The sequence below is a fragment of the Haliotis asinina genome, chromosome 4 (assembly GCF_037392515.1).
Source record: "Haliotis asinina isolate JCU_RB_2024 chromosome 4, JCU_Hal_asi_v2, whole genome shotgun sequence".
Taxonomy (NCBI): Eukaryota; Metazoa; Mollusca; class Gastropoda; order Lepetellida; family Haliotidae; genus Haliotis; species Haliotis asinina.
Genome location: NC_090283.1, coordinates 81276378 through 81302160, shown reverse-complemented (window position 1 = coordinate 81302160; position 25783 = coordinate 81276378). Strand labels below are relative to the sequence as shown.

At 44.7% G+C, this 25783-nt stretch overlaps 1 protein-coding gene across 1 annotated transcript in view; it reads left to right on the top strand.

Moving 5' to 3' along the window:
• LOC137281982 (uncharacterized) overlaps positions 1-25783 on the top strand; it is a 105570-nt gene that overhangs the window by 37529 nt on the left and 42258 nt on the right. The window contains exons 24-29 of the mRNA XM_067813730.1: positions 1390-1530; positions 1848-2030; positions 2646-2853; positions 3386-3689; positions 4536-4719; positions 5821-6028. Of these exons, the coding sequence (XP_067669831.1) occupies positions 1390-1530; positions 1848-2030; positions 2646-2853; positions 3386-3689; positions 4536-4719; positions 5821-6028 (1228 nt within the window). The remainder of the gene's footprint in view (positions 1-1389; positions 1531-1847; positions 2031-2645; positions 2854-3385; positions 3690-4535; positions 4720-5820; positions 6029-25783) is intronic.

The window sequence follows — 25783 nt, the reverse complement described above, 5'->3', positions numbered from 1 at the left end:
GCTTACATTTACACTATGGATTATAAACTTTGATCAGTGATGTAAGATGTACAATCAATATCACCTAGCAGTGAAAGCACCCCCCGTGGAACCACACCTCCCAGTGTATACGTTTACCAATAATTGTGCCTGTAGCTTGTAGCATGTAGCTTGTAGCCTGCAAAAAGTAGAGTGTGGCCTTTAGCTTGTAGGTTGTTGCCTATAACCTGTAGCCTGTGAAGTGTAGCTTGTAGCATGTAGCCTATAGCTTGTAGCTTTAGAGTGTAGCCTATAGCTTGTAGATGTAGAGTGTAGTCTGTAGCTTGTAGAGTATAGCCTTTAGCCTGTAGAGTGTAAACTGTAGCCTATAACATGTCGCTTGTAGTCTGTATCCCGTAGCTTGTAATCTGTAGCCTGTAGGGTCTAGCCTCTAGCCTGTTGAGTATATCATGTAGCCCGTAGCTTGTAACCTGTAGTCTGGTTAAAATACAAAATGAAGTGTTTTCGAATATATACATACAGTATGATACATGTTGTGGTCAGTGGAACAATGTCATAATGGAGGGGACACGTCATCCATATGGAAAGATCTGAACAAACATCCCTCCGTCCACAAACAACCGCCGTTCAGTATACATCTATCTTCCCTTACACATAAATGTCGTTTCTGATTGGCTAAGCGTTTTTCATTCATTTTCAATATACCCCGCCGCCAGTGGCAACTCGTTGGTACTTTGTGGTAGTACTTCCTTATCTGACATTGAATCACGCATGATGCACGAAAATTACCGAAAAACTCGATAGAAGGGACATAACTCTAAATGTATATATTTGGACAAAAGTGTAGTCCCCGTGATTACTAGTATATGTGACATTCAGTCATACCTTTTGAACATTTACCTCGAAAAGGTTTGTACTGGAACACTTCCGAATGCTGTTTTCCGTGCGATTGCTTCCGGGTGATACACACGGAGCACAGTGTGTAAACAGTCGCTGAAAATAGTGTTTTTGTCAATATTCAAGGATGTCAACTCACGGAAATATTTCATTATGGTCACCACGTCATCGGAGGGCCCTAATCGTGTATTGTTCAAGTCAAATATTTATGCTTGAGGGATCAATTTTGTAAGTCCGCCAAACCTTAAACAGTCGCCGTTTTCTGATTGGTTAAATCCGTTCGGCCATCTCGTATTTGATTGGACGGTCTTAGGTCACTCAAAGGTTACTTGACGCGTTTGTTAGACTCAGTAGAGGAGTGTAACGAATAATTCAAAGACTGAGTTTACGTAGACTATTAAGGTAACTTTACTGCAGTGTTGAAGAATGAGAGTTAAGGTTAACTTTAGTTAAATTTGCTTCGTGAAAAGAGACCCAGGTCTGTTCCTGTAACAGAGTCATTGTTGATTTCAGGTCACGCAATCTGTGTGGACCGGATGCAAGGCTGTGAGGACATCCTTAAAACATCGCCTGAAGCCTGCGTGGATCACAAACAGTTTGCAGAGGAGCAGTGTCGTTTGACCTGTGGAGTTTGTGAAGAAAGCGGCACGCCATGTACGTCTTCATTACGTCTAAGTGTATTGCATCAAAGTTATGTCATTTGTTGCTAAGTGTTGATCCATCTGACAATACTGTAATGTCGTGTACAGCGGTGACGTCTCTAGCTCTAGCGTGGAAGCATGTCTAGGCCTACATCCATTTAACGCCAGAAGTATTACACTTCGTAGCCTGTAATGTCAGGGTGCATTGTCTTTGAAGGTCTCTGGACGTCAGTCACATCACCAGGACTAAGTTATTCAGGGGCAGTTTCTCCCTGCTCATCGTCCACCAATAAGGTTGAACAGTTACCTTCACTTTACTCACTCTTCCAGCTCTCACCTGTCCGGTAGCCGCAGCCACGCCCAGCGTGATACTGGAGGGGACAACTGACCAGGTGTCACGTGGTCAGGTGGTCAAGTACAGGTGTAAGAATGACCATGTACGGGAGAGTGGTCATGAAGTCAGGGTGTGTCTGGCCAGTGGCCAACTGAGTGGGGACAACCTCGTTTGTGAAGGTACGTCAACGAGTGACAGAGATGGGGGCAAGAAAAGTGTTGAGGGTAGGATCTACTTGATTGTTTGGATGTGAACTGGTGATCTGCCCACTGATCCACATGAATGGTTGTGACACGACCAGATGAAGGAACAACATGCAGTCGGGAGACGTCCATACAAGCAATATAAAGTTGTTATCCTGAAACGGTCTGAAACAACCACAAAGAACCATCAACGCATAATGTTCAATGACAGAGCATATAGCATCCTTTTACACAACCATAGCAACCAATATAATGTAATTATTAATTGTTATTATTTAAATCGAAAATATTACCAATCTTTACAATAAAACCAGCACAGCTGGAAACGTCTGCCTGACTTAACCGGGTTTTCCGAATTACGTCCTAGGAACTGTATCGTGAAGGATACGTTGCTTGATTACACTTGAAAGTCCTATCGTATCACGTCATTGTGTTTGAATGCGGCATTTAGACTCACATTTCACTGTAAAATAGTAATTATGGGAAAGGAAATATTTACCTGTATATACTGGAATGATATTGTTCGTATTTCCAATGCACTTATCAATGGTTGCCGAAGTTCACTTTAACGCCATTCCATTGAACTTGCAGCTATTGCAGCGTCAGTAACTCCCAGCAACAACGTGGACCTCATCGCACGGTTGGATTACGGTGATACGTACTGGGCGTACCTCGGCGATAACGAGTTGATGAGGATTTCCAGGAACGGAGATATCATTCAGTGGCAATATTATGCGACAAAACCGGGGAAGGCAATGTTGCAGCTGTGGCGTCCAAGAAGTGAGGCTGGAGAAAGGATGTAAGACACCAGTTAAATAGTTCCCGTTGTGTCCATGGCTCTCAGCTGATTAAACAATTGCATCTCACTGTCAGAGACGATGATTGCTGTAGCCGCTCAGGCAACGCGTTAACATATTGATCTCAGCTCTATGACGAACCTGAACTCAGTTTGTCGAAACGAATTAATCTTCCTTTTTACCTGTGATCAACTTTGTCGCAAATACATCAAGCTTAGAAACTGAATATCTAAATTTTGTGAATACTTGTTATTTGTTTTGTATGAAAATATCTCGAAACTGAATGTATTGAGATAAAACAAATGCCCTATGGACCTGAACGTGGACAAGATCATTTCTGCAACATGTTTGTACTCTTGGATTTTGGGTAGCCAAGTGGTAATCACGCGTTTGTCACAATCTTTTCCCCGCGTGGATATTTCTACTCTATATTTATCTCCCATAGCAATATAAAATAGACATTTCTCATTGAAATCAAACCAGCGTCTGTTACAATGATGTATATGTACATAAGATTATACTCTTGTTGTGTAGGTTTGAGTTCATTGGTCAGAATCTACTGGACACTAAAAAAACTGGACGCATTGAAGTCCTGGAGGTTCCTGTCAACGATCGTCTTCCAGCTCAACCTGGTGACGTGATCGGCATCCACTACTTTGATCCCCCAGTAGGAATTACCTTTACGGACTGCAGTAGCAAACAGTCCCCCCAGGCAACCAAGATGTCTTGGATCAACGAAAAAGTCACAGATATGAATTACTTCATCCCCGGGCAGCTGTACCAGCAGGCAGATAGGAACAAGTGTTACATCATGTCTTTCAGAGCCATGGTCGGTCCTGTAAGTAATCTTGCTTTTAGTCTCTTGGTTTAATTTGTTTTACGCCGCAATCGGCAATATTCCAGCTATATGGCGGCGGTCTGGAAATAATCAAGTCTGGACCAGACAATCCAGTGATCAGCAGCATGAGCATCGATGTACGCAATTGGGAACCGATAGCATTTGGCAGCCCTGTTAGCGAGCTTGACCACCAGATGCCATTAGTCGCCTCTTTCGGCAAGCATAGTCGCCTTTTAAGGCAAGCATGGGTTACTGACGATCTCTTCAAAGCCGGACACTCACTGGTCTGGAATACGAGAACAAGCATTAACCATGTCATCACACCTGACAACCCGACAAATATAACCCGGCTTTTGACCGGTGTATGTAGGCGGGGATGGAAGGGGCAGTGAACTATCAATTCTATCATTGTTGGATTTTAGATCCAAGGTGGCAATGCTATCATTGTTTGGGCTGAGATCAGTGTTCCAATTTTATCACTGTTTGGTTTGAGGTCTTAAAGGTACAATTACATTGTTGCTAAAGTTAAGATTCAAGCTGCCAATTATCTCACTGTTAGATCTCATTCCAGCCCTTATCTAACAGGCATAGTGCCATTCCTGGTCGAGTGAACAACCAGCCTCTGTAGATATATAACGTACCTTACGTGGCCGAGTGAACACCCAGCCCCCAGTAATTGTACAACGTGCACACGTGATCGTCCGCTGACAAAAGCCGCTGGGCGAAAATGGCAATCAGTGATGCTCACGAAAATAGTAGACACATTCGTCCCCATCATTAGAACCCGCCACAATACCCTTGAACACCTCACAACTCGCCAACCAGCAAAACCATTTCTCACTGAAGGTCGTCACGTGTGATGTTCCTCCAGCGCCGTCTAACGCCATCTTGAAGACCACGACCAAGACCGTCCGGATACATACAAAAGTGACGTATAAATGTAAAGATGGCTACAGTCGACTGAGCGGGGACACTCACCGGAAGTGCATGGGAAATGGTCAGCTGGACGGAGAGGAACTTATCTGTGCAGGTGCGGCTTAGGGAACGGGGTCGTTCTCAGAGCTTTATGTAAGGCACAACATTTCTCTGAAAGAAGGCGCTAAAGAATTTTGCTAGGAAGTTGAAGTCATTTGTTTTCAAAATATTTGAAGAAAGTCCAATAAAATATCGTATTTTGATTCAGCCGATAATGATTTCTTCACAGGACGGAATTTGCCTCAGCGTCGCAATGTCTTGATGGCGAAGTCCGATTTCCGATTTGTGATTTCATGACTGATTCACAATAATTATGTGTACAAGCCTTCACTCGACTACCTGGAACTTGATATTCAACACGCCAAAGGTGTTCCATAAATTCGTGACCATAGTGTGTGGATGAATATAGCCTGGCGATGGAGTAGCATTGTGGTTCTAACGTTCATTAACTATACCAAAACCCTGGGTTCGATTCCCAACCATTGTACAATGGTAGAAGCAGGTTCCTGGCGTTCCCCGCAATGATATGGTTCAAATATCTCTCTAGGCGGCATAAAACACTCACTCACTCATTTATTTATTATTACAGGCTACTGATATAGCGCACATATCCATACATCTAGTGCTTGCTCAAGGTGCTGGTACTCACTCACTCATTTATTTATTATTACAGGCTACTGATATGGCGCACATATCCATACATCTAGTGCTTGCTCAAGGCGCTGGTACTCACTCACTCATTTATTTATTACTACAGGCTACTGATATGGCGCACATATCCATACATCTAATGCTTGCTCAAGGCGCTGGTACTCACTCACTCATTTATTTATCATTGCAGGCTACTGATATGGCGCACATATCCATACATCTAGTGCTTGCTCAAGGCGCTGGTACTCACTCACTCATTTATTTATTATTACAGGCTACTGATATGGCGCACATATCCATACATCTAGTGCTTGCTCAAGGCGCTGGTACTCACTCACTCATTTATTTATTATTACAGGCTACTGATATGGCGCACATATCCATACATCTAGTGCTTGCTCAAGGCGCTGGCACTCACTCACACATAACCATGACTTATATCAGCTGCTTAAATATTCCACTCTGCACTCAGAAAAAATTAGCTTTTCGATTCATTACATTTTAGAGACATCAACGTCAGTGACGCCCAGTAACAACGTGGACCTGATAGCGCGTCCTACCGACGGCGACATATACTGGAGCTACGTAGGCGACAACAACCTAATGAGACTCGATAGAGACGGCGAGGTTGTCCAGTGGAAGTTCCTCTCGACTAGACAAGGGAGAGCACTGTTACAAGTCTGGAGACCACGATCAGATGTCGGAAGTCGAAAGTGAGTTTGCCGTTCATACATTTGAGTTGGAGAGACCATCAACACATTTATCTAACTAAGCGATCTCAATCTTTATTCTTCAATTGATGATTCAGATCTGTTCTCTCAAACAACGATCCGCTCTCAGTGCTTGTGTTTGTGTTGCTGGTTCAGATGGTTTTTTGTCATATAACCATCCGATCTCAATAGTTGTCATATAACCATGCATAAGCAATCAGACCTCAGTATGTTCAGGCCATGAGTGGATCCAGGGATTTTGATTTTTCCACCAACGCCAAAACATCTTCATGATCGTCCCTCTTCGATTTCGCTGAACTCTCCATTATTCAGTATGAGGTATTCTAACCCTCGGTTATCCAGTGTGATGTGTTCCGACTCTCCATTATCCAGTATGAGATATTCTAACCCTCGGTTATTCAGTGTGATGTGTTCCGACTCTCCATTATCGAGTATGAGATACTCTAACCCTCGGTTATCCAGTGTGATGTGTTCCGACTCTCCATTATCCAGTATGAGATATTCCAACCCTCGGTCATCCAGTGTGATGTGTTCCGACTCTCCATTATCCAGTATGAGATATTCTAACCCTCGGTTATCCAGTGTCATGTGTTCCGACTCTCCATTATCCAGTATGAGGTATTCTAACCCTCGGTTATCCAGTGTGATGTGTTCCGACTCTCCATTATCCGGGATGAGGTATTCTGTGATGTGTTCCGACTCTCCATTATCCAGTATGAGGTATTCTAACCCTCGGTCATCCAGTGTGATGTGTTCCGACTCTCCATTATCGAGTATGAGATATTCTAACCCTCGGTTATTCAGTGTGATGTGTTCCGACTCTCCATTATCCGGGATGAGGTATTCTGTGATGTGTTCCGACTCTCCATTACCCAGTATGACATATTCTAACCCTCGGTCATCCAGTGTGATGTGTTCCGACTCTCCATTATCCAGTATGAGATATTCTAACCCTCGGTTATCCAGTGTGATGTGTTCCGACTCTCCATTATCCAGTATGAGGTATTCTAACCCTCGGTTATCCAGTGTGATGTGTTCCGACTCTCCATTATCCAGTATGAGGTATTCTAACCCTCGGTCATTCAGTGTGATGTGTTCCGACTCTCCATTATTCAGTATGAGGTATTCTAACCCTCGGTTATCCAGTGTGATGTGTTCCGACTCTCCATTATCCAGCATGAGATATTCTAACCCTCGGTTATCCAGTGTGATGTGTTTCGACTCTCCATTATCCCGTATGAGATATTCTAACCCTCGGTTATCCAGTGTGATGTGTTCCGACTCTCCATTATCCAGTATGAGGTATTCTAACCCTCGGTTATCCAGTGTGATGTGTTCCGACTCTCCATTATCCAGTATGAGGTATTCTAACCCTCGGTTATCCAGTGTGATGTGTTCCGACTCTCCATTATCCAGTATGAGGTATTCTAACCCTCGGTTATCCAGTGTGATGTGTTCCGACTCTCCATTATCCAGTATGAGGTATTCTAACCCTCGGTTATCCAGTGTGATGTGTTTCAACTCTCCATTATCCAGTATGAGATATTCTAACCCTCGGTTATCCAGTGTGATGTGTTCCGACTCTCCATTATCCAGTATGAGGTATTCTAACCCTCGGTCATCCAGTGTGATGTGTTCCGACTCTCCATTATACAGTATGAGGTATTCTAACCCTCGGTTATCCAGTGTGATGTGTTCCGACTCTCCATTATCCCGTATGAGATATTCTAACCCTCGGTTATCCAGTGTGATGTGTTCCAACTCTCCATTATCCAGTATGAGGTATTCTAACCCTCGGTTATCCAGTGTGATGTGTTCCGACTCTCCATTGTCCAGTATGATGTATTATAACCCTCGGTTATCCAGTGTGATGTGTTCCGACTCTCCATTATCCAGTATGAGATATTCTAACCCTCGGTCATCCAGTATTCTAACCCTCGGTCATCCAGTGTGATGTGTTCCGACTCTCCATTATCGAGTATGAGATATTCTAACCCTCGGTTATCCAGTGTGATGAGTTCCGACTCTCCATTATCCAGTATGATGTATTCTAACCCTCGGTTATCCAGTGTGATGTGTTCCGACTCTCCATTATCGAGTATGAGATATTCTAACCCTCGGTTATCCAGTGTGATGAGTTCCGACTCTCCATTATCCAGTATGACATATTCTAACCCTCGGTCATCCAGTGTGATGTGTTCCGACTCTCCATTATCCAGTATGACATATTCTAACCCTCGGTCATCCAGTGTGATGTGTTCCGACTCTCCATTATCCAGTATGAGATATTCTAACCCTCGGTTATCCAGTGTGATGTGTTCCGACTCTCCATTATCCAGTATGAGGTATTCTAACCCTCGGTCATCCAGTGTGATGTGTTCCGACTCTCCATTATTCAGTATGAGGTATTCTAACCCTCGGTTATCCAGTGTGATGTGTTCCGACTCTCCATTATCCAGTATGAGATATTCTAACCCTCGGTTATTCAGTGTGATGTGTTCCGACTCTCCATTATCGAGTATGAGATATTCTAACCCTCGGTTATCCAGTGTGATGTGTTCCGACTCTCCATTATCCAGTATGAGATATTCCAACCCTCGGTCATCCAGTGTGATGTGTTCCGACTCTCCATTATCCAGTATGAGATATTCTAACCCTCGGTTATCCAGTGTCATGTGTTCCGACTCTCCATTATCCAGTATGAGGTATTCTAACCCTCGGTTATCCAGTGTGATGTGTTCCGACTCTCCATTATCCGGGATGAGGTATTCTGTGATGTGTTCCGACTCTCCATTATCCAGTATGAGGTATTCTAACCCTCGGTCATCCAGTGTCATGTGTTCCGACTCTCCATTATCGAGTATGAGATATTCTAACCCTCGGTTATCCAGTGTAATGAGTTCCGACTCTCCATTATCCAGTATGATGTATTCTAACCCTCGGTTATCCAGTGTGATGTGTTCCGACTCTCCATTATCGACTATGAGATATTCTAACCCTCGGTTATCCAGTGTGATGAGTTCCGACTCTCCATTATCCAGTATGGGGTATTCTAACCCTCGGTCATCCAGTGTGATGTGTTCCGACTCTCCATTATCCAGGATGACATATTCTAACCCTCGGTCATCCAGTGTGATGTGTTCCGACTCTCCATTATCCAGTATGAGATGTTCTAACCCTCGGTTATCCAGTGTGATGTGTTCCGACTCTCCATTATCCAGTATGAGGTATTCTAACCCTCGGTTATCCAGTGTGATGTGTTCCGACTCTCCATTATCCAGTATGAGGTATTCTAGCCCTCGGTCATCCGGTGTGATGTGTTCCGACTCTCCATTATTCAGTATGAGGTATTCTATCCCTCGGTTATCCAGTGTGATGTGTTCCGACTCTCCATTATCCAGGAGGAGATATTCTATCCCTGGGTTATCCAGTGTGATGTGTTCCGACTCTCCATTATCCAGTATGAGATATTCTAACCCTCGGTTATCCAGTGTGATGTGTTCCGACTCTCCATTATCGAGTATGAGATATTCTAACCCTCGGTGATCCAGTGTGATGTGTTCCGACTCTCCACTATCCAGTATGAGGTATTCTAACCCTCGGTCATCCAGTGTGATGTGTTCCGACTCTCCATTATCCAGTATGAGGTATTCTAACCCTCGGTCATCCAGTGTGATGTGTTCCGACTCTCCATTATCCAGTATGAGATGTTCTAACCCTCGGTTATCCAGTGTGATGTGTTCCGACTCTCCATTATCCAGTATGATGTATTCTAACCCTCGGTTATCCAGTGTGATGTGTTCCGACTCTCCATTATCCAGTATGAGGTATTCTAACCCTCGGTTATCCAGTGTGATGTGTTCCAACTCTCCATTATCCAGTATGAGGTATTCTAATCCTCGGTTATCCAGTGTGATGTGTTCCGACTCTCCATTATCCGGCATGACTTATTCCAACCCTCGGTTATCCAGTGTGATGTGTTCCGACTCTCCATTGTCCGGTATGAGGTATTCTGTGATGTGTTCCGACTCTCCATTATCCAGAGTGAGACATTCTAACCGTCGGTTATCCAGTGTGATGTGTTCCGACTCTCCATTATCCCGTATGAGATATTCTAACCCTCGGTTATCCAGTGTGATGTGTTCCGACTCTCCATTATCCAGCATGAGATATTCTAACCCTCGGTTATCCAGTGTGATGTGTTCCGACTCTCCATTATCCAGTACGAGATATTCTAACCCTCGGTTATCCAGTGTGATGTGTTCCGACTCTCCATTATCCGGTATGAGTTATTGTAACCCCCGGTTATCCATTGTGATGTGTTCCGACTCTCCATTATCCGGTATGAGGTATTCTGTGATGTGTTCCGACTCTCCATTATCCAGTATGAGGTATTCTAACCCTCGGTTATCCAGTGTGATGTGTTCCGACTCTCCATTGTCCAGCATGATGTATTCTAACCCTCGGTTATCCAGTGTGATGTGTTCCGACTCTCCATTGTCCAGTATGATGTATTCTAACCCTCGGTTATCCAGTGCGATGTGTTCCGACTCTCCATTTTCCAGTATAAGGTATTCTAACCCTCGGTTATCCAGTGTGATCTGTTCCGACTCTCCATTGTCCAGAATGATGTATTCTAGCCCTCGGTTATCCAGTGTGATGTGTTCCGACTCTACATTATCCAGTATGAGATATTCTAACCCTCGGTCATCCAGTATTCTAACCCTCGGTCATCCAGTGTGATGTGTTCCGACTCTCCATTATCGAGTATGAGATATTTTAACCCTCGGTCATCCAGTGTGATGTGTTCCGACTCTCCATTATCGAGTATGAGATATTCTAACCCTCGGTTATCCAGTGTGATGTGTTCCGACTCTCCATTATCCAGTATGATGTATTCTAACCCTCGGTTATCCAGTGTGATGTGTTCCGACTCTCCATTATCCAGTATGAGATATTCTAACCCTCGGTTATCCAGTGTGATGTGTTCCGACTCTCCATTATCCAGTATGAGATATTCTAACCCTCGGTTATCCAGTGTGATGTGTTCCGACTCTCCATTATTCAGTATGAGGTATTCTATCCCTCGGTTATCCAGTGTGATGTGTTCCGACTCTCCATTATCCAGGAGGAGATATTCTATCCCTGGGTTATCCAGTGTGATGTGTTCCGACTCTCCATTATCCAGTATGAGATATTCTAACCCTCGGTTATCCAGTGTGATGTGTTCCGACTCTCCATTATCGAGTATGAGATATTCTAACCCTCGGTGATCCAGTGTGATGTGTTCCGACTCTCCACTATCCAGTATGAGGTATTCTAACCCTCGGTCATCCAGTGTGATGTGTTCCGACTCTCCATTATCCAGTATGAGGTATTCTAACCCTCGGTCATCCAGTGTGATGTGTTCCGACTCTCCATTATCCAGTATGAGATGTTCTAACCCTCGGTTATCCAGTGTGATGTGTTCCGACTCTCCATTATCCAGTATGATGTATTCTAACCCTCGGTTATCCAGTGTGATGTGTTCCGACTCTCCATTATCCAGTATGAGGTATTCTAACCCTCGGTTATCCAGTGTGATGTGTTCCAACTCTCCATTATCCAGTATGAGGTATTCTAATCCTCGGTTATCCAGTGTGATGTGTTCCGACTCTCCATTATCCGGCATGACTTATTCCAACCCTCGGTTATCCAGTGTGATGTGTTCCGACTCTCCATTGTCCGGTATGAGGTATTCTGTGATGTGTTCCGACTCTCCATTATCCAGAGTGAGACATTCTAACCGTCGGTTATCCAGTGTGATGTGTTCCGACTCTCCATTATCCCGTATGAGATATTCTAACCCTCGGTTATCCAGTGTGATGTGTTCCGACTCTCCATTATCCAGCATGAGATATTCTAACCCTCGGTTATCCAGTGTGATGTGTTCCGACTCTCCATTATCCAGTACGAGATATTCTAACCCTCGGTTATCCAGTGTGATGTGTTCCGACTCTCCATTATCCGGTATGAGTTATTGTAACCCCCGGTTATCCATTGTGATGTGTTCCGACTCTCCATTATCCGGTATGAGGTATTCTGTGATGTGTTCCGACTCTCCATTATCCAGTATGAGGTATTCTAACCCTCGGTTATCCAGTGTGATGTGTTCCGACTCTCCATTGTCCAGCATGATGTATTCTAACCCTCGGTTATCCAGTGTGATGTGTTCCGACTCTCCATTGTCCAGTATGATGTATTCTAACCCTCGGTTATCCAGTGCGATGTGTTCCGACTCTCCATTTTCCAGTATAAGGTATTCTAACCCTCGGTTATCCAGTGTGATCTGTTCCGACTCTCCATTGTCCAGAATGATGTATTCTAACCCTCGGTTATCCAGTGTGATGTGTTCCGACTCTACATTATCCAGTATGAGATATTCTAACCCTCGGTCATCCAGTATTCTAACCCTCGGTCATCCAGTGTGATGTGTTCCGACTCTCCATTATCGAGTATGAGATATTCTAACCCTCGGTTATCCAGTGTGATGAGTTCCGACTCTCCATTATCCGGGATGAGGTATTCTGTGATGTGTTCCGACTCTCCATTATCCAGTATGAGGTATTCTAACCCTCGGTCATCCAGTGTGATGTGTTCCGACTCTCCATTATCGAGTATGAGATATTCTAACCCTCGGTTATCCAGTGTGATGTGTTCCGACTCTCCATTATCCAGTATGATGTATTCTAACCCTCGGTTATCCAGTGTGATGTGTTCCGACTCTCCATTATCCAGTATGAGATATTCTAACCCTCGGTTATCCAGTGTGATGTGTTCCGACTCTCCATTATCCAGTATGAGGTATTCTAACCCTCGGTCATCCAGTGTGATGTGTTCCGACTCTCCATTATCGAGTATGAGATATTCTAACCCTCGGTGATCCAGTGTGATGTGTTCCGACTCTCCACTATCCAGTATGAGGTATTCTAACCCTCGGTCATCCAGTGTGATGTGTTCCGACTCTCCATTATCCAGTATGAGGTATTCTAACCCTCGGTCATCCAGTGTGATGTGTTCCGACTCTCCATTATCCAGTATGAGATGTTCTAACCCTCGGTTATCCAGTGTGATGTGTTCCGACTCTCCATTATCCAGTATGATGTATTCTAACCCTCGGTTATCCAGTGTGATGTGTTCCGACTCTCCATTATCCAGTATGAGGTATTCTAACCCTCGGTTATCCAGTGTGATGTGTTCCAACTCTCCATTATCCAGTATGAGGTATTCTAATCCTCGGTTATCCAGTGTGATGTGTTCCGACTCTCCATTATCCGGCATGACTTATTCCAACCCTCGGTTATCCAGTGTGATGTGTTCCGACTCTCCATTGTCCGGTATGAGGTATTCTGTGATGTGTTCCGACTCTCCATTATCCAGAGTGAGACATTCTAACCGTCGGTTATCCAGTGTGATGTGTTCCGACTCTCCATTATCCCGTATGAGATATTCTAACCCTCGGTTATCCAGTGTGATGTGTTCCGACTCTCCATTATCCAGCATGAGATATTCTAACCCTCGGTTATCCAGTGTGATGTGTTCCGACTCTCCATTATCCAGTACGAGATATTCTAACCCTCGGTTATCCAGTGTGATGTGTTCCGACTCTCCATTATCCGGTATGAGTTATTGTAACCCCCGGTTATCCATTGTGATGTGTTCCGACTCTCCATTATCCGGTATGAGGTATTCTGTGATGTGTTCCGACTCTCCATTATCCAGTATGAGGTATTCTAACCCTCGGTTATCCAGTGTGATGTGTTCCGACTCTCCATTGTCCAGCATGATGTATTCTAACCCTCGGTTATCCAGTGTGATGTGTTCCGACTCTCCATTGTCCAGTATGATGTATTCTAACCCTCGGTTATCCAGTGCGATGTGTTCCGACTCTCCATTTTCCAGTATAAGGTATTCTAACCCTCGGTTATCCAGTGTGATCTGTTCCGACTCTCCATTGTCCAGAATGATGTATTCTAACCCTCGGTTATCCAGTGTGATGTGTTCCGACTCTACATTATCCAGTATGAGATATTCTAACCCTCGGTCATCCAGTATTCTAACCCTCGGTCATCCAGTGTGATGTGTTCCGACTCTCCATTATCGAGTATGAGATATTCTAACCCTCGGTTATCCAGTGTGATGAGTTCCGACTCTCCATTATCCGGGATGAGGTATTCTGTGATGTGTTCCGACTCTCCATTATCCAGTATGAGGTATTCTAACCCTCGGTCATCCAGTGTGATGTGTTCCGACTCTCCATTATCGAGTATGAGATATTCTAACCCTCGGTTATCCAGTGTGATGTGTTCCGACTCTCCATTATCCAGTATGATGTATTCTAACCCTCGGTTATCCAGTGTGATGTGTTCCGACTCTCCATTATCCAGTATGAGATATTCTAACCCTCGGTTATCCAGTGTGATGTGTTCCGACTCTCCATTATCCAGTATGAGATATTCTAACCCTCGGTTATCCAGTGTGATGTGTTCCGACTCTCCATTATCCGGTATGAGTTATTCTAGCCCTCGGTTATCCAGTGTGATGTGTTCCGACTCTCCATTATCCGGAATGAGGTATTCTGTGATGTGTTCCGACTCTCCATCATCCAGTATGAGGTATTCTAACCCTCGGTCATCCAGTGTGATGTGTTCCGACTCTCCATTATCGAGTATGAGATATTGTAACCCTCGGTTATCCAGTGTGATGTGTTCCGACTCTCCATTATCCAGTATGAGATATTCTAACCCTCGGTCATCCAGTATTCTAACCCTCGGTCATCCAGTGTGATGTGTTCCGACTCTCCATTATCGAGTATGAGATATTCTAACCCTCGGTTATCCAGTGTGATGAGTTCCGACTCTCCATTATCCAGTATGATGTATTCTAACCCTCGGTTATCCAGTGTGATGTGTTCCGACTCTCCATTATCGAGTATGAGATATTCTAACCCTCGGTTATCCAGTGTGATGAGTTCCGACTCTCCATTATCCAGTATGAGGTATTCTAACCCTCGGTCATCCAGTGTGATGTGTTCCGACTCTCCATTATCCAGTATGACATATTCTAACCCTCGGTCATCCAGTGTGATGTGTTCCGACTCTCCATTATCGAGTATGAGATATTCTAACCCTCGGTTATCCAGTGTGATGAGTTCCGACTCTCCATTATCCAGTGTGAGGTATTCTAACCCTCGGTCATCCAGTGTGATGTGTTCCGACTCTCCATTATCCAGGATGACATATTCTAACCCTCGGTCATCCAGTGTGATGTGTTCCGACTCTCCATTATCCAGTGTGAGATATTCTAACCCTCGGTTATCCAGTGTGATGTGTTCCGACTCTCCATTATCCAGTATGAGGTATTCTAACCCTCGGTTATCCAGTGTGATGTGTTCCGACTCTCCATTATCCAGAGTGAGGTATTCTAACCCTCGGTCATCCAGTGTGATGTGTTCCCACTCTCCATTATTCAGTATGAGGTATTCTAACCCTCGGTTATCCAGTGTGATGGGTTCCAACTCTCCATTATCCAGGATGAGATATTCTATCCCTGGGTTATCCAGTGTGATGTGTTCCGACTCTCCATTATCCAGTATGAGATATTCTAACCCTCGGTTATCCAGTGTGATGTGTTCCGACTCTCCATTATCCAGTATGAGATATTCTAACCCTCGGTTATCCAGTGTGATGTGTTCCGACTCTCCACTATCCAGTATGAGGTATTCTAACCCTCGGTCATCCAGTGTGATGTGTTCCGACTCTCCATTATCCAGTATGAGGTATTCTAACCCTCGGTCATCCAGTGTGATGTGTTCCGACTCTCCATTATCCAGTAGGAGATATTCTAACCCTCGGTTATCCAGTGTGATGTGTTCCGACTCTCCATTATCCAGTATGATGTATTCTAACCCTCGGTTATCCAGTGTGATGTGTTCCGACTCTCCATTATCCAGTATGATGTATTCTAACCCTCGGTTATCCAGTGTGATGTGTTCCAACTCTCCATTATCCAGTATGAGGTATTCTAATCCTCGGTTATCCAGTGTGATGTGTTCCGACTCTCCATTATCCGGCATGAGTTATTCCAACCCTCGGTTATCCAGTGTGATGTGTTCCGACTCTCCATTGTCCGGTATGAGGTATTCTGTGATGTGTTCCGACTCTCCATTATCCAGAGTGAGACATTCTAACCGTCGGTTATCCAGTGTGATGTGTTCCGACTCTCCACTATCCAGTATGATGTATTCTAACCCTCGGTTATCCAGTGTGATGTGTTCCGACTCTCCATTATCGAGTATGAGATATTCTAACCCTCGGTTATCCAGGGTATGTGTTCCGACTCTCCATTATCCAGTATGAGGTATTCCAACCCTCGGTTATCCAGTGTGATGTGTTCCGACTCTCCATTATCCAGTATGAGGTATTCTAACCCTCGGTTATCCAGTGCGATGTGTTCCGACTCTCCATTATCCAGTATGAGGTATTCTAACCCTCGGTTATCCAGTGTGATGTGTTCCGACTCTCCATTATCCAGAGTGAGGTATTCTAACCCTCGGTCATCCAGTGTGATGTGTTCCGACTCTCCATTATTCAGTATGAGGTATTCTAACCCTCGGTTATCCAGTGTGATGGGTTCCGACTCTCCATTATCCAGGATGAGATATTCTATCCCTGGGTTATCCAGTGTGATGTGTTCCGACTCTCCATTATCCAGTATGAGATATTCTAACCCTCGGTTATCCAGTGTGATGTGTTCCGACTCTCCATTATCGAGTATGAGATATTCTAACCCTCGGTTATCCAGTGTGATGTGTTCCGACTCTCCACTATCCAGTATGAGGTATTCTAACCCTCGGTCATCCAGTGTGATGTGTTCCGACTCTCCATTATCCAGTATGAGGTATTCTAACCCTCGGTCATCCAGTGTGATGTGTTCCGACTCTCCATTATCCAGTAGGAGATATTCTAACCCTCGGTTATCCAGTGTGATGTGTTCCGACTCTCCATTATCCAGTATGATGTATTCTAACCCTCGGTTATCCAGTGTGATGTGTTCCGACTCTCCATTATCCAGTATGAGGTATTCTAACCCTCGGTTATCCAGTGTGATGTGTTCCAACTCTCCATTATCCAGTATGAGGTATTCTAATCCTCGGTTATCCAGTGTGATGTGTTCCGACTCTCCATTATCCAGTAGGAGATATTCTAACCCTCGGTTATCCAGTGTGATGTGTTCCGACTCTCCATTATCCAGTATGATGTATTCTAACCCTCGGTTATCCAGTGTGATGTGTTCCGACTCTCCATTATCCAGTATGATGTATTCTAACCCTCGGTTATCCAGTGTGATGTGTTCCAACTCTCCATTATCCAGTATGAGGTATTCTAATCCTCGGTTATCCAGTGTGATGTGTTCCGACTCTCCATTATCCGGCATGAGTTATTCCAACCCTCGGTTATCCAGTGTGATGTGTTCCGACTCTCCATTGTCCGGTATGAGGTATTCTGTGATGTGTTCCGACTCTCCATTATCCAGAGTGAGACATTCTAACCGTCGGTTATCCAGTGTGATGTGTTCCGACTCTCCACTATCCAGTATGATGTATTCTAACCCTCGGTTATCCAGTGTGATGTGTTCCGACTCTCCATTATCGAGTATGAGATATTCTAACCCTCGGTTATCCAGGGTATGTGTTCCGACTCTCCATTATCCAGTATGAGGTATTCCAACCCTCGGTTATCCAGTGTGATGTGTTCCGACTCTCCATTATCCAGTATGAGGTATTCTAACCCTCGGTTATCCAGTGCGATGTGTTCCGACTCTCCATTATCCAGTATGAGGTATTCTAACCCTCGGTTATCCAGTGTGATGTGTTCCGACTCTCCATTATCCAGAGTGAGGTATTCTAACCCTCGGTCATCCAGTGTGATGTGTTCCGACTCTCCATTATTCAGTATGAGGTATTCTAACCCTCGGTTATCCAGTGTGATGGGTTCCGACTCTCCATTATCCAGGATGAGATATTCTATCCCTGGGTTATCCAGTGTGATGTGTTCCGACTCTCCATTATCCAGTATGAGATATTCTAACCCTCGGTTATCCAGTGTGATGTGTTCCGACTCTCCATTATCGAGTATGAGATATTCTAACCCTCGGTTATCCAGTGTGATGTGTTCCGACTCTCCACTATCCAGTATGAGGTATTCTAACCCTCGGTCATCCAGTGTGATGTGTTCCGACTCTCCATTATCCAGTATGAGGTATTCTAACCCTCGGTCATCCAGTGTGATGTGTTCCGACTCTCCATTATCCAGTAGGAGATATTCCAACCCTCGGTTATCCAGTGTGATGTGTTCCGACTCTCCATTATCCAGTATGATGTATTCTAACCCTCGGTTATCCAGTGTGATGTGTTCCGACTCTCCATTATCCAGTATGAGGTATTCTAACCCTCGGTTATCCAGTGTGATGTGTTCCAACTCTCCATTATCCAGTATGAGGTATTCTAATCCTCGGTTATCCAGTGTGATGTGTTCTGACTCTCCATTATCCAGTATGAGGTATTCTAACCCTCGGTTATCCAGTGTGATGTGTTCCAACTCTCCATTATCCAGTATGAGGTATTCTAATCCTCGGTTATCCAGTGTGATGTGTTCCGACTCTCCATTATCCAGTATGATGTATTCTAACCCTCGGTTATCCAGTGTGATGTGTTCCGACTCTCCATTATCCAGTATGAGGTATTCTAACCCTCGGTTATCCAGTGTGATGTGTTCCAACTCTCCATTATCCAGTATGAGGTATTCTAATCCTCGGTTATCCAGTGTGATGTGTTCCGACTCTCCATTATCCGGCATGAGTTATTCCAACCCTCGGTTATCCAGTGTGATGTGTTCCGACTCTCCATTATCCAGTATGATGTATTCTAACCCTCGGTTATCCAGTGTGATGTGTTCCGACTCTCCATTATCCAGTATGAGGTATTCTAACCCTCGGTTATCCAGTGTGATGTGTTCCAACTCTCCATTATCCAGTATGAGGTATTCTAATCCTCGGTTATCCAGTGTGATGTGTTCCGACTCTCCATTATCCGGCATGAGTTACTCCAACCCTCGGTTATCCAGTGTGATGTGTTCCGACTCTCCATTGTCCGGTATGAGGTATTCTGTGATGTGTTCCGACTCTCCATTATCCAGAGTGAGACATTCTAACCGTCGGTTATCCAGTGTGATGTGTTCCGACTCTCCACTATCCAGTATGATGTATTCTAACCCTCGGTTATCCAGTGTGATGTGTTCCGACTCTCCATTATCGAGTATGAGATATTCTAACCCTCGGTTATCCAGGGTATGTGTTCCGACTCTCCATTATCCAGTATGAGGTATTCCAACCCTCGGTTATCCAGTGTGATGTGTTCCGACTCTCCATTATCCAGTATGAGGTATTCTAACCCTCGGTTATCCAGTGCGATGTGTTCCGACTCTCCATTATCCAGTATGAGGTATTCTAGCCCTCGGTTATCCAGTGTGATGTGTTCCGACTCTCCATTATCCAGTATGAGGTATTCTAACCCTCGGTTATCCAGTGTGATGTGTTCCGACTCTCCATTATCCAGTATGATGTATTCTAACCCTCGGTCATCCAGTGTGATGTGTTCCGGCTCTCCATTATACAGTATGATGTATTCTAACCCTCGGTTATCCAGTGTGATGTGTTCCGACTCTCCATTATCCGGCATGAGTTATTCCAACCCTCGGTTATCCAGTGTGATGTGTTCCGGCTCTCCATTATACAGTATGATGTATTCTAACCCTCGGTTATCCAGTGTGATGTGTTCCGACTCTCCATTATCCGGCATGAGTTATTCCAACCCTCGGTTATCCAGTGTGATGTGTTCCGACTCTCCATTATCCAGTATGATGTATTCTAACCCTCGGTTATCCAGTGTGATGTGTTCCGACTCTCCATTATCCAGTATGAGGTATTCTAACCCTCGGTTATCCAGTGTGATGTGTTCCAACTCTCCATTATCCAGTATGAGGTATTCTAATCCTCGGTTATCCAGTGTGATGTGTTCCGACTCTCCATTATCCAGTATGATGTATTCTAACCCTCGGTTATCCAGTGTGATGTGTTCCGACTCTCCATTATCCAGTATGAGGTATTCTAACCCTCGGTTATCCAGTGTGATGTGTTCCAACTCTCCATTATCCAGTATGAGGTATTCTAATCCTCGGTTATCCAGTGTGATGTGTTCCGACTCTCCATTATCCGGCATGAGTTATTCCAACCCAAGGTTATCCAGTGTGATGTGTTCCGACTCTCCATTATCCAGTATGATGTATTCTAACCCTCGGTTATCCAGTGTGATGTGTTCCGACTCTCCATTATCCAGTATGAGGTATTCTAACCCTCGGTTATCCAGTGTGATGTGTTCCAACTCTCCATTATCCAGTATGAGGTATTCTAATCCTCGGTTATCCAGTGTGATGTGTTCCGACTCTCCATTATCCGGCATGAGTTATTCCAACCCTCGGTTATCCAGTGTGATGTGTTCCGACTCTCCATTGTCCGGTATGAGGTATTCTGTGATGTGTTCCGACTCTCCATTATCCAGAGTGAGACATTCTAACCGTCGGTTATCCAGTGTGATGTGTTCCGACTCTCCACTATCCAGTATGATGTATTCTAACCCTCGGTTATCCAGTGTGATGTGTTCCGACTCTCCATTATCGAGTATGAGATATTCTAACCCTCGGTTATCCAGGGTATGTGTTCCGACTCTCCATTATCCAGTATGAGGTATTCCAACCCTCGGTTATCCAGTGTGATGTGTTCCGACTCTCCATTATCCAGTATGAGGTATTCTAACCCTCGGTCATCCAGTGTGATGTGTTCCGGCTCTCCATTATACAGTATGATGTATTCTAACCCTCGGTTATCCAGTGTGATGTGTTCCGACACTCCATTATCCCGTATGAGATATTCTAACCCTCGGTTATCCAGTGTGATGTGTTCCAACTCTCCATTATCCAGTATGAGGTATTCTAACCCTCGGTTATCCAGTGTGATGTGTTCCGACTCTCCATTGTCCAGTATGATGTATTCTGACCCTCGGTTATCCAGTGTGATGTGTTCCGACTCTCCATTATCCAGTATGAGATATTCTAACCCTCGGTCATCCAGTATTCTAACCCTCGGTCATCCAGTGTGATGTGTTCCGACTCTCCATTATCGAGTATGAGATATTCTAACCCTCGGTTATCCAGTGTGATGAGTTCCGACTCTCCATTATCCAGTATGATGTATTCTAACCCTCGGTTATCCAGTGTGATGTGTTCCGACTCTCCATTATCGAGTATGAGATATTCCAACCCTCGGTTATCCAGTGTGATGAGTTCCGACTCTCCATTATCCAGTATGAGATATTCTAACCCTCGGTCATCCAGTGTGATGTGTTCCGACTCTCCATTATCCAGTATGACATATTCTAACCCTCGGTCATCCAGTGTGATGTGTTCCGACTCTCCATTATCCAGTATGAGATATTCTAACCCTCGGTTATCCAGTGTGATGTGTTCCGACTCTCCATTATCCAGTATGAGGTATTCTAACCCTCGGTTATCCAGTGTGATGTGTTCCGACTCTCCATTATCCAGTATGAGGTATTCTAACCCTCGGTCATCCAGTGTGATGTGTTCCGACTCTCCATTATTCAGTATGAGGTATTCTAACCCTCGGTTATCCAGTGTGATGTGTTCCGACTCTCCATTATCCAGTATGAGATATTCTAACCCTCGGTTATTCAGTGTGATGTGTTCCGACTCTCCATTATCGAGTATGAGATATTCTAACCCTCGGTTATCCAGTGTGATGTGTTCCGACTCTCCATTATCCAGTATGAGATATTCCAACCCTCGGTCATCCAGTGTGATGTGTTCCGACTCTCCATTATCCAGTATGAGATATTCTAACCCTCGGTTATCCAGTGTCATGTGTTCCGACTCTCCATTTTCCGGTATGAGTTATTCTAACCCTCGGTTATCCAGTGTGATGTGTTCCGACTCTCCATTATCCGGGATGAGGTATTCTGTGATGTCTTCCGACTCTCCATTATCCAGTATGAGGTATTCTAACCCTCGGTCATCCAGTGTGATGTGTTCCGACTCTCCATTATCGAGTGTGAGATATTCTAACCCTCGGTTATCCAGTGTGATGTGTTCCGACTCTCCATTATCCAGTATGATGTATTCTAACCCTCGGTTATCCAGTGTGATGTGTTCCGAATCTCCATTATCGACTATGAGATATTCTAACCCTCGGTTATCCAGTGTGATGAGTTCCGACTCTCCATTATCCAGTATGGGGTATTCTAACCCTCGGTCATCCAGTGTGATGTGTTCCGACTCTCCATTATCCAGGATGACATATTCTAACCCTCGGTCATCCAGTGTGATGTGTTCCGACTCTCCATTATCCAGTATGAGATGTTCTAACCCTCGGTTATCCAGTGTGATGTGTTCCGACTCTCCATTATCCAGTATGAGGTATTCTAACCCTCGGTTATCCAGTGTGATGTGTTCCGACTCTCCATTATCCAGTATGAGGTATTCTAGCCCTCGGTCATCCAGTGTGATGTGTTCCGACTCTCCATTATTCAGTATGAGGTATTCTATCCCTCGGTTATCCAGTGTGATGTGTTCCGACTCTCCCTTATGCAGGAGGAGATATTCTATCCCTGGGTTATCCAGTGTGATGTGTTCCGACTCTCCATTATCCAGTATGAGATATTCTAACCCTCGGTTATCCAGTGTGATGTGTTCCGACTCTCCATTATACTGTATGAGATATTCTAACCCTCGGTGATCCAGTGTGATGTGTTCCGACTCTCCACTATCCAGTATGAGGTATTCTAACCCTCGGTCATCCAGTGTGATGTGTTCCGACTCTCCATTATCCAGTATGAGGTATTCTAACCCTCGGTCATCCAGTGTGATGTGTTCCGACTCTCCATTATCCAGTATGAGATGTTCTAACCCTCAGTTATCCAGTGTGATGTGTTCCGACTCTCCATTATCCAGCATGATGTATTCTAACCCTCGGTTATCCAGTGTGATGTGTTCCGACTCTCCATTATCCAGGATGAGGTATTCTAACCCTCGGTTATCCAGTGTGATGTGTTCCAACTCTCCATTATCCAGTATGAGGTATTCTAATCCTCGGTTATCCAGTGTGATGTGTTCCGACTCTCCATTATCCGGCATGACTTATTCCAACCCTCGGTTATCCAGTGTGATGTGTTCCGACTCTCCATTGTCCGGTATGAGGTATTCTGTGATGTGTTCCGACTCTCCATTATCCAGAGTGAGACATTCTAACCGTCGGTTATCCAGTGTGATGTGTTCCGACTCTCCATTATCCAGTATGATGTATTCTAACCCTCGGTTATCCAGTGTGATGTGTTCCGACTCTCCATTATCGAGTATGAGATATTCTAACCCTCGGTTATCCAGTGTGATGTGTTCCGACTCTCCATTATCCAGCATGAGATATTCTAACCCTCGGTTATCCAGTGTGATGTGTTCCGACTCTCCATTATCCGGTATGAGGTATTCTGTGATGTGTTCCGACTCTCCATTATCCAGTATGAGGTATTCTAACCCTCGGTTATCCAGCGTGATGTGTTCCGACTCTCCATTGTCCAGTATGATGTATTCTAACCCTCGGTTATCCAGTGTGATGTGTTCCGACTCTCCATTGTCCAGTATGATGTATTCTAACCCTCGGTTATCCAGTGCGATGTGTTCCGACTCTCCATTTTCCAGTATGAGGTATTCTAACCCTCGGTTATCCAGTGTGATGTGTTCCGACTCTCCATTGTCCAGAATGATGTATTCTAACCCTCGGTTATCCAGTGTGATGTGTTCCGACTCTCCATTATCCAGAATGAGATATTCTAACCCTCGGTCATCCAGTATTCTAACCCTCGGTCATCCAGTGTGATGTGTTCCGACTCTCCATTATCGAGTATGAGATATTCTAACCCTCGGTTATCCAGTGTGATGAGTTCCGACTCTCCATTATCCGGGATGAGGTATTCTGTGATGTGTTCCGACTCTCCATTATCCAGTATGAGGTATTCTAACCCTCGATCATCCAGTGTGATGTGTTCCGACTCTCCATTATCGAGTATGAGATATTCTAACCCTCGGTTATCCAGTGTGATGAGTTCCGACTCTCCATTATCCAGTATGATGTATTCTAACCCTCGGTTATCCAGTGTGATGTGTTCCGACTCTCCATTATCGAGTATGAGATATTCTAACCCTCGGTTATCCAGTGTGATGACTTCCGACTCTCCATTATCCAGTATGAGGTATTCTAACCCTCGGTCATCCAGTGTGATGTGTTCCGACTCTCCATTATCCAGGATGACATATTCTAACCCTCGGTCATCCAGTGTGATGTGTTCCGACTCTCCATTATCCAGTGTGAGATATTCTAACCCTCGGTTATCCAGTGTGATGTGTTCCGACTCTCCATTATCCAGTGTGAGGTATTCTAACCCTCGGTTATCCAGTGTCATGTGTTCCGACTCTCCATTATCCAGTATGAGGTATTCTAGCCCTCGGTCATCCAGTGTGATGTGTTCCGACTCTCCATTATTCAGTATGAGGTATTCTATCCCTCGGTTATCCAGTGTGATGTGTTCCGACTCTCCATTATCCAGGAGGAGATATTCTATCCCTGGGTTATCCAGTGTGATGTGTTCCGACTCTCCATTATCCAGTATGAGATATTCTAACCCTCGGTTATCCAGTGTGATGTGTTCCGACTCTCCATTATCGAGTATGAGATATTCTAACCCTCGGTGATCCAGTGTGATGTGTTCCGACTCTCCATTGTCCAGTATGAGGTATTCTAGCCCTCGGTCATCCAGTGTGATGTGTTCCGACTCTCCATTATTCAGTATGAGGTATTCTATCCCTCGGTTATCCAGTGTGATGTGTTCCGACTCTCCATTATCCAGGAGGAGATATTCTATCCCTGGGTTATCCAGTGTGATGTGTTCCGACTCTCCATTATCCAGTATGAGATATTCTAACCCTCGGTTATCCAGTGTGATGTGTTCCGACTCTCCATTATCGAGTATGAGATATTCTAACCCTCGGTGATCCAGTGTGATGTGTTCCGACTCTCCACTATCCAGTATGAGGTATTCTAACCCTCGGTCATCCAGTGTGATGTGTTCCGACTCTCCATTATCCAGTATGAGGTATTCTAACCCTCGGTCATCCAGTGTGATGTGTTCCGACTCTCCATTATCCAGTATGAGATGTTCTAACCCTCGGTTATCCAGTGTGATGTGTTCCGACTCTCCATTATCCGGTATGAGGTATTCTAACCCTCGGTTATCCAGTGTGATGTGTTCCGACTCTCCATTATCCGGCATGAGTTATTCCAACCCTCGGTTATCCAGTGTGATGTGTTCCGACTCTCCATTGCCCGGTATGAGGTATTCTGTGATGTGTTCCGACTCTCCATTATCCGGCATGAGTTATTCCAACCCTCGGTTATCCAGTGTGATGTGTTCCGACTCTCCATTATCCAGTATGAGGTATTCTAACCCTCGGTTATCCAGTGTGATGTGTTCCGACTCTCCATTATCCAGTATGAGGTATTCTAGCCCTCGGTCAT